General features: G+C 40.9%; 1 protein-coding gene across 1 annotated transcript in view; it reads right to left on the bottom strand.

The window, feature by feature from the left end:
• ANKRD26 (ankyrin repeat domain 26) overlaps positions 1–5,552 on the bottom strand; it is a 127,351-nt gene extending 121,799 nt beyond the window's left edge. Inside the window, exon 1 of the mRNA XM_019634084.1 lies at positions 5,486–5,552. Coding sequence (XP_019489629.1) covers positions 5,486–5,510 — 25 coding nt within the window. The 5' untranslated portion in view covers positions 5,511–5,552. The remainder of the gene's footprint in view (positions 1–5,485) is intronic.
• Between the last annotated feature and the right edge of the window lie 3,993 nt (positions 5,553–9,545).

Raw genomic sequence — 9,545 nt, 5'->3', positions numbered from 1 at the left:
TCCCAAGCCAGCTCTTAACCATCACGCCACTCGGCCGGCCCTGTCTGGTTTTTTAAATCAAGTTTGACTGGAGCACAGTCTTGCTTGTTCATTAACATATGGCCCCTGACTGCTTTCACACCATAATGGCAGATTCGAGTAGCTGTGAGAGACCACATGGCCTAAAATCAGGCCCTTTCCAGAAAAAGCTTGCTGGCCCCTGCTTTATACCACAACCAGAGTCCAAATGCAATCTCATCTTGTTCCTCTTCTGCTCAAAACTCCCTCATGAGCCCCTGCAGTAACTATTGCTGGCTCCCTGCCCACTAGCCATTCCTTAGTCTTCATTCTTGCTAGAGAACCACAACTCTGTGTGGGTATTTATCATCCCAATACACAAAGAAAGGTGGCCTCTCCCCAGCTCCAGAAAAGGAAATGATTATACCAAGCTAACCACAGTGACTGGTTTACCACTAACTGTGCAGGAACGAGCATGTGATGTACCCCAGCCTGTAAATGTTACAAGGATCTATGCAAGCCTCTCAGTTTTCTTCCTATTTAAAAGAAACACATCGCTCAACATAACTAATCATCGGAGAAATGCAAATCAAAACCACAATGAGATACCACCTCACATCTGTCAGATGGTTATCATCTGGCAGCAAATAACAAGTGCGGGCAAGAATGTGGAGTAAAGGGAACCCTTGCGCAGTTTGTGGGGTTGTAAATTGGCACAACCACTATGGAAAACAGTATAGAGATTCCTCACAAAATTAAAAATTGAACTATCATGTGACCCAGAAATTCCACTCTGGGTATCTGTTCAAAGAAACCAAAAACACTAATCCAAAATGATATCTGCACCCCTATGTTCATTGCAGCATTATTTACAATAGCCAAGATACAGAAGCATCATAGGTGTCCTTCGGTAGATGAATGAAAAAAGATGTTCGGAATATATATACACAATGAGATATTACTCAGCCCTAAAGAATGAAATCTTGCCATTTGCAACAACATGGGTGTTCCTAGAGGGTATTATGCTAAGTGAAATAAGACGGAGAAAGACAAATACCCTGTGATCTCACTTATATGTGGAATCTAAAAAAACAAAACAAAAAAATGAACAATACAGAAACAGACCCTCAGCTACAAAGAACAACCTGATGGTTTCCAGAGGAGAGGGAGTTGAGGGAATGGATGAAAAACAAGAAGGTGAATGTACAAACTGCCAGTTATAAAATATCTAAGCCACAGGGATGTGGCATACAAGACAGGGAACATGTCAGTAATATCGTAGTAACTTTGCAAGGTGGTAGCTGGTGACTAGACGTATCATGGTGATCACCTCGTAATGTAACTATTAAATAAATATGAAATCACTATGTTGTACACATGAAACTAATATAATATTGCATGCCAACTATACTTTAATAAAAAATTTAAAGATAAGAGAAACACATAAAGAAAAGCAGTCCTTCCAGCCTTTGAATATTGTAGTGAGAACATGATACTTGAAGGCATTGTTAATTAGCCGACCAGGAAACGAGACTTAAAACACTCTCAACCTCACAGATGAAACAGGGACAACATCTGGGATCCTGATGGCATCACTGGACCCCCAACACCACCCTGGTTCCTGTTGTTTTAGCCACTGTGTACTAGGTCACCTATTATCTGCAGCGAAAAGCATTCTATCTGCTACATTTCCCAAGGCTGACAGGATCAGAGTGACTCCTTTCTCTAGTCTTAAGACTTTCCTAAGCTTGCCTGACCTAGGTATTCACCTCCTTCCCAGCCATTCCNTCGCCATGCCAGCAGTGTCAGCTGTGAAGGGGTATTTTCCATCAGACTCCTCTCGTACCTCTGTGACTCTTGTAGGTGATCTTAAGAAATTTAAGTGTCTAAAAGGTGCTACCCTGTGTGTCACCTGACAGACACTCCTTACACCAAATAACTATCTGCTTAGAACGAGAGGATGAGTGGCAGTTCCACCTCTGGGATGTTTCAAACTGCCAACAGTAGTGATGAGAAACTCTTTACTTCTTTACTGGATATCACGTACAAGCTTTTGAAGAGACCAAAAATAGCAAAGGGGAGCCTAGGTGGGATGGGGCAGAAATAATTATTTGGGATTTTTTTTCCCCTTTGAAGTACAATCACTGTGGAGCAAAGTGCAACATATTTGTTCTCCAAAGAACACCCCAAATCTGACCCAGGACTTTGGGGGCATCACTCTCCTTCAGTTCTAATTTCAGGACCTTACATTCAAGTTAAGCCTACTCTGGGCAGTAAATACAATTACATTAAGATATAGTCTGCCCACGGAGCCTGAGGAGGATACACTTTGGAGAGGGTCATGGAGTTTGCATTGCTTTTTCTACTACACAATGTTCTGGGGAAAGATGACTCTCAGTACTAGCTAGCCTGAGTGTTAACATGAATTACCGGAAGATTAACATTTGAGACCTCAACTCTCAGTTTCTCTTCAGATCTGTACTTTAGTACAGTATTGCTCGGGTCTGAGAGAATGTAGAAGGAATTCTTATTTTTTAAAAGTAACTTTGCCTTACTCTGTGCAGTGTTAGAGATTTATAATCTTATATGTATTTAACTTTTGGCAAAATTTCCACAGGAGTTAAAAGTTGATTATTTAAACTGAACAAACATATCAGTAAACACAAAGCAGGCATTGTGTGCACATAGCAGCTTCTCCTTGCTTAAATTCCTTAGCTTTTTCCATTCTTTAAAAATGTTTCCAGTCTCTAAGCATACCATGTTTATGAGAGTACGGAACAGTGATTAATCTTGTACAAGGAGAACCTGATTCAGTAGTTGAGCCAATTAAGCTTTCGGCAATCAGCCCACACTGCCTCTATGGAATTAAACAGTGGCTGGAATTAAACAGTTGGCACAAGCAAAGCTACGTCAGGGTATGGTTCTGTGTAGAGTGGAACTAGTTTGTTTCCTTTCAGAGACTCAAGCAAAGCTAAATTGAAAGATACACTGAATGGTATTTTAGCTGTCATACGCTGACCACAGCACAAAAATTGCTGCAACAGGAAATGAGCCATAGAAAGAGACAAAACTATTTTTACTTAATCCTATACCAGTTTCTTTTATAAGGAGTAAGAAGATTTCATTAAGTCCCTTTGAGGGACTGGCCAAGTGGCTCAGTTGGTTAAGAGCTTGCTCAAGAGTGCGAACTCTGAGCAACAGGGTCACTGATTCGATTCCCACATGGGCCAGTGAGCTTCGCTGCTGCTGGGCTGCCAACAGGAGGCAGGATGGCTCAGCTGATGAGAGCACGTGCTCCTAACAAGGCTGCCTGTTTGAGATGGTGGGCGACGCCTGCCCACAACTAAAGACTGAACTCTGCACCTTGAGCTGGGCTACCACCCGAATAGCTCAGGGGATAGAGCAGGCACTCTTAACAATGAGGCTGCTGGTTCAACTCCACATGGGATGGTGGCTACACCCACCCGCAACTAAGTATGAAAACAGCACCCAGAGCTGAGCGGCTGCGAGCTGCCCATGGGTAGCCGGATAACTTGGAGCTGAACTTGCTGCACCCTCCACAATTAAGATTGAGGGACAACTTGGCTGTTCCCCTCCCCCTCAATTCCCCAACACTGTTCCCCTCCCCCAAATCCCCAATAAAATCTTCAAGTCTCTTTGACAAGTTAAAATCAGCAGGGGATGTTTGTTCAGTATCAAAAACGAATTTTTAGAATGTGTCCTGAAGAAACTAAGTCTATTGGAAGTTCTCTTAAATTACTCCTGTTTTCATCACAGAATCTCTTGACACTTATTAGGCCATATGTACTTTATCTCCACTTAAAATGCCCAGTTACTTCAATTGATGCCTTATTTGTGACCTGAAAGTACCGAGAGGGGGCCTATGAAACCTGCATTTATTTAGAACAAATAGTGTTAACTGACCAGTTTTATTAGCTTGTGATAACAAGGAATGTAGTAATCTGAAAATCGTTAGATCTCTTGATCTTAATATAGCTACTTATGATGCTTTAAATACATTTTGAATGGACAATTTCATTAAAGCCAACTTAATTATCCTTCAAAGAGGATCTGCCTTAAATATGCTTTAAAAATACTGTTTTATTTATTTTATTAATTTTTTTAATAATCACATTTTTCCTTTTTTTTTAAGCTTTTCTTGGGGGATTTGGGGGGAGGGGACAGCATTGGGGAATCGGGGAAGGGGAACAGACAAGTTGCTGTCCTTTTGTTCTTCAGTCTAGTTGTGGAGGACGTCGCTTCACTGGCCCATGTTNATTGCAGAAACATTGAACATCCATCATTCAAGTGTTCACGATCACCTGAAGAAGCTGGGATATGTAAGCAAGCTCGATATTTGGGTTCTGCATGGACTCAAAGAAGTTCATTTGACGGCACATATAAACATCTGCGATATGCTCATTAAATGTGAAGAAAACAATCCTTTAGAAGCAACTGATAACTGTTGATGAGAAGTGGATTGTTGACAACAATGTGGTGCACAAACAATCTTGGTCCCGACATGATGATTCACCTCAAACGACATCAAAAGCAGACGTTCATCAGAGGAAGGTTACGCTCTCAATGTGGTGGGATTTCAAAGGTCTCGTGTTTCTCGAGCTCCTACCAAGGAACCAAACAATCAATTCGAATGTGTACTGTCGGCAAGTGGACTGTTTGGACAAATCCATCATCCAGAAACGTCCAGAGCTTGTTAATCGTAAAGGAGTTGTGTTCCATCGCAACAACGCGAGACCACACACAAGTTTGATCACACATCAAAAATTACTGAAGCTTGGATGGGATGTGTTGCCACACCCACCATACTCGCTTGATTTTGTGCCATCAGATTTCCACTTGTTTTGCCCTCTTCAAAACTTCTTGCGTGGTATAACCTTCAATTCAATTGAGGCTGTAAATCAGCACCTTGCTCCATTTTTCGCAAATAAAGACAGGTCCTTCTATGAACGAGGAATTATGAAGCTCACTGAAAGATGGTAAAAGATTATCGAACAAAACGGGCAATATATCATTGATTGGTATTTATATAAATAAATTACCTTTGAAAAACATAGACAAAATACGTCATGACTTTTCTGACAACCCAATAGATGTAATCCATGTGCTGTAAAAATTAAACAAAAGATCCATTTTTATAACAAGTCCAATTTGGTACAAGGTGATTATAGAGGAAACATACAACATACTAACTTAAAAATCATTTTTCTTATTTACACAAAGATATCATATAGAATTTTAGGGGTCTAGGCTAAATAAATGAATTTCTTTTCATTTACTGTCTCAGATTTTAAATTACCTACAATTAAAATAATTCTGAATACTAGACTATTAAAGAAATTAAGAAAGAAAAAATAACATGCAATTTATACATTGTTTTTTTTCACTGCTTTTTCATTAGCAAAACTTCCTTAGTCTTACTTTATCCATGGTAGTACCACCGAGAGTAATTCACTATCAGAAGTCTTACCTAGATTGCTATTCTCAGAAGACATTTTATGTCGCCCTTCTTCTTTAGATTCAGAAATTAGTTTGTGATTGCTGTGTATAAAAAAGGTGATAAATAGTATTATTGTCTTAATACTGACATAAAAAACATTTACCAAATATATAAATTTCTTAGAGTATTTCAGACAATATCAGAGCTAATATTAAAACTTTAATTATCCCATACAGTTCAAATTTGTAAGTTCTACAAACTTTTTATAAAACATGTTAAAGAAAAAAAGGGAAAGTGAACCAGTCATGAATTAGAATTAGCTTGACATAAGGGCAAGTGTTGGAACTCAAAAGTTCTAGGTCTATAACCAACAGCTTTCATACCCCTCAGACAAGTCGCTTCTCTTTGACTCAAAGTCTTCCTGTATGAAACAAGCATCTCACTGCCTTATTTTACCAGGTTGTTATGGGAAATCCAATAATGCACCAAAACAATGCTCAGAGAAATAATAAGGCAATGGAATGAGTTGTTCTTAAACTTTATTTGATAAAACTATTTTGGAATTCCAAATAAACCTCAATGTGTGTTTTTCATAGGTTCTAACATTCAAATGTTGCAGTTTTCAGGAAATGTTATTAATTTTGGTTATTAGCTACTCTTTCTTGGTGGTTTGTAATTCAAGACATCTCAGCTATTATATAATTTGAAACTAAATTTATTTAGAAATACGTTACCTCTTTAAATCAGATAACACAATGGTCCCCTATTCTTGTAGCTAATCACACTGACTGCAGAAAACTAACAGAAGTCAAATCTGGCTTGGACTACTACTATCCCGTCTCTACCACCTCAAACTCTGAGCCAGCAGATCTTTATTAGAAACATGCTTCACCTCCCTGTCCAGCCCCAATTGACTTGGAAGATATAAATCTCCTTTTACACATGCATACTGATGAGGCCTGGGGAGGCTCAGCTCTTCTAATGACAAATAACCTACTTTAGATTCAGATTCAGAGCTTTCTGTTCACTGGCTTCCCTGTGAGGCATAATTGACAATATTTTGAAACCTGAGGGAGATTCAAGTCACTTGGGAGACTTTCATTATTTGGGAAAACAGATCACTTCAGGGTCCAACCTTAACTAAGGAATCTCAGGCAATGTGGCGCCTACTGCTGTGGGAAGGGCAATATGGGACCTTCCAGGAACTAAGAGAAGGAGCTCTAGGGGACATCAAGCGGCCTTGGGGTAAAGATCTTGGGGTGCAAATGAGAAAGAAAAGTCTGATCTTTTCCTGCAGCATTACTGGAACCTCTGTGACAGCTCAGAATGTTTCCCACTAACATCTGCTAGCAGAAGACACAAAGACACAAACAAAACACTCAAAGAGTAACTCATCATGAAGGCCTGGGCTGAGATGTGGGCCCTGCATAGGATTCCAGTGTGGGGGGAAGGGTGTGTGGCTAAAGCTGGGAGGCCTGCCTGCGGGGCCAGGGTGCTGGTGCTTTGGAANAGCAAATGAAAACAATTGGTGAATATGAGTCAAGGGTACTTGGGAGTTCCTTCTATTATCCTGGTAACATTTCTGTTAAGTTTGAAATTAGATCAAAATTTGAAGTTATAAGGAAAAGAGAGACATGAAGCAAGCTCCCCGTTTCAACTTCTTCAATGAAGACCATATATAGCTTAAAAGTTACAAGAAAACTGTAGGTAATTTTAATAAAATCACTTCAATAATATAATTTGGTTGTAATAAACCAATACAATGTACTCTAAAATAAATTTTCTATTGAGTTAAATAAATCCACTTGTAAATCCTGTAACAACACATTCATATTCACAGAATCTGAAGGGAAACCAAACATAACTTTTCATTTCTAACACAGAGTAATTCAAAAGTTCACTTTGGAGGGTGCTGACTTTTTGGTTTTGTTTTACTTTAAATACCAAGCACAATTATATAGCTATTCAGAATTGGAGGTGTTATTTATTTTTTTTTTAACAAGCAGTGGATTTAAAAAAAGAGTACACACTCAAAATAATGGGAGTGGGTAGGACAGAAGGAGGGTAGTTGCACAAAAAAACAAAGCAACTTAGGATTTTGATGGCAGGAAATAGTCAAGATTTAAGGGTGGAATCACAGGCCTTCCCGGGTAGGCCCCTGCTGTCCTCAATGTCCATTCCTTTCCGTCGGGAGGTGGGATTCTCTTGTTCTTCCTTGGCGCTTGTCAGAACTGTCTGGAGACACAGGGGGTAGAAATTTTTTCCCCCGCAATGCTAATAGTATTATAATCTTACAATTAGTTGTAGCTGTACCTTCTCTTAAGAATGATCTTATCTCCTCCTTCGTCTCCCATACTTCCTCCTTCGCTTCCTCCCCCTTCTCCCTGTTCTTTCTGCCTACAGAAACATTCCCCCCCGTAGGAAATCTGGGCCCTTGCAATCTTACAAGGGATTTCGCACGAAGGTCTATCTTGTGAAACTGCTTCCTGCTGGACAAGCACGTAGTCCCCGCCTACTGACACCAGTTTCTTGCTATCCTATTACAGCGGAAAGGGAGCTGTGGAGGATTTAGGGAGTGGTTGGAAGGGGTGGCCCTAAGTGAAATGACCAGGGCGATTGGTTGAGCAGATGTGACAAGGTTTGTCATCCTCAGGAGAGACAGGTTGGAATCCTTAGCGGACGGCCATCTGGAGATGAAACTGCTGTATCCTAGAAGATACAAATTTGACAAGAACATAAAAAGACAAGGGCCAGATATCAGCAGTCCAAGAAGAATGGACAATAAAGTCATTTTCCCATTTTCCCCGGAAGGGCCTAGGGAAGAGCCAAAAGGACAAAAATCATGGTGATAACTGGCTATGGTTATGGAAGAAACAGTGTTCAATGGGGATCCCAGGTGGGGCACAAGGAAAGAGGAAAACCAGAGCTAAAATGAGGCTTAAGAGAGGCAAAGAGCAAATCCAGGAGTCTGGGGTTAGTCATCTATACTGATTATCAGTCTTGGGAGATGGACTTGCTTGTCTGTTTTGAAGAGGAGCTTGAGCTCTGCTGAAGTGTTACTTGTTTAGCAAAATATTGCTGCTCTGAAATAAATTTCATTAGAGTGATAGGAATGTTTGAAAAACTTCTTTTTAAAGACCAGCATTTTGTCTCTGGCAGGCAGGGCACACACAGCTGGAGAGCATCTGGTGCCCCTGGTTTCAGGCAAGCAAAATATGAATGTGGTCAAGAGCCCTATTTTCCCTCCTTCCAGTGGTCGCCATGAGCATGGACTCCTAAACCCTTTTGTCTCCATGGAGGCCATCAGCCAGCTGCATCTTCTGGTGGCAAAGGACCTGAGATGCTGCTGTGATGCCAGTACTGTACCCACCATGTCATGCTGGTGCTGCCCACTGTTCAGTAATGCAGGCGTGAGATGCTGTCAGGTCTCTCATTAAGGAGCTGTCATATCACAGCCTGGACCTGGACAGGAACCGCCTGGAGGAGCAGGGAGTTAAAACGCCAGTGTCTGGCCGTTCATCGTTGTGACAAACAGCTCGTGTGTACTGTGGAACATCCAGTGCTCAGGAACAGACCAGCCAGCCTATGGAAGCAGGAGTTTCTAGTAAGAATGTGTCCTTGAAGAGTGTCTTACAGCGTCTTGAAATGACATTAAAAATCGTCCACTACGCAATCCTGGGAGTACAGAAATAGAGCAGCACGCAGACTTCCCAGAGCCTGCAGACCCCATTCTCTAGGTGCCATGTGCATCACTTCATTCTTCTCAATACAGACTTGACTCAGAAGGTACAGTATAACTTCAACAGGTATTTCTGTGAAGCCTTCCTGCGGGAGACCAGCTCCCCATACGTCCAGGGGTTCCCTCAGGTGGAGGCGGAGTCGGCGAGGAAGGAAGAAAGAACACCCGGAGACACAGGAGCGCTTTCAAGAATTAATGTCTCACTTTATTTTTACAGCATGTCCTTTTTATACTGGGCAAGTAAATATTTTACATCATTGAGCTGTTTTTCCCAAAGTTGTTTTTCCACGTTTAAACCTTTATCCATTAGGAAATTGTTTTCTACATAGTTTCAACGTTCCTTCCTTCCCA

This window comes from Hipposideros armiger, unplaced genomic scaffold, assembly GCF_001890085.2.
Source record: "Hipposideros armiger isolate ML-2016 unplaced genomic scaffold, ASM189008v1 scaffold_1497, whole genome shotgun sequence".
NCBI lineage: Eukaryota > Metazoa > Chordata > Mammalia > Chiroptera > Hipposideridae > Hipposideros > Hipposideros armiger.
This window is presented reverse-complemented; position numbering and strand designations above follow the sequence as displayed.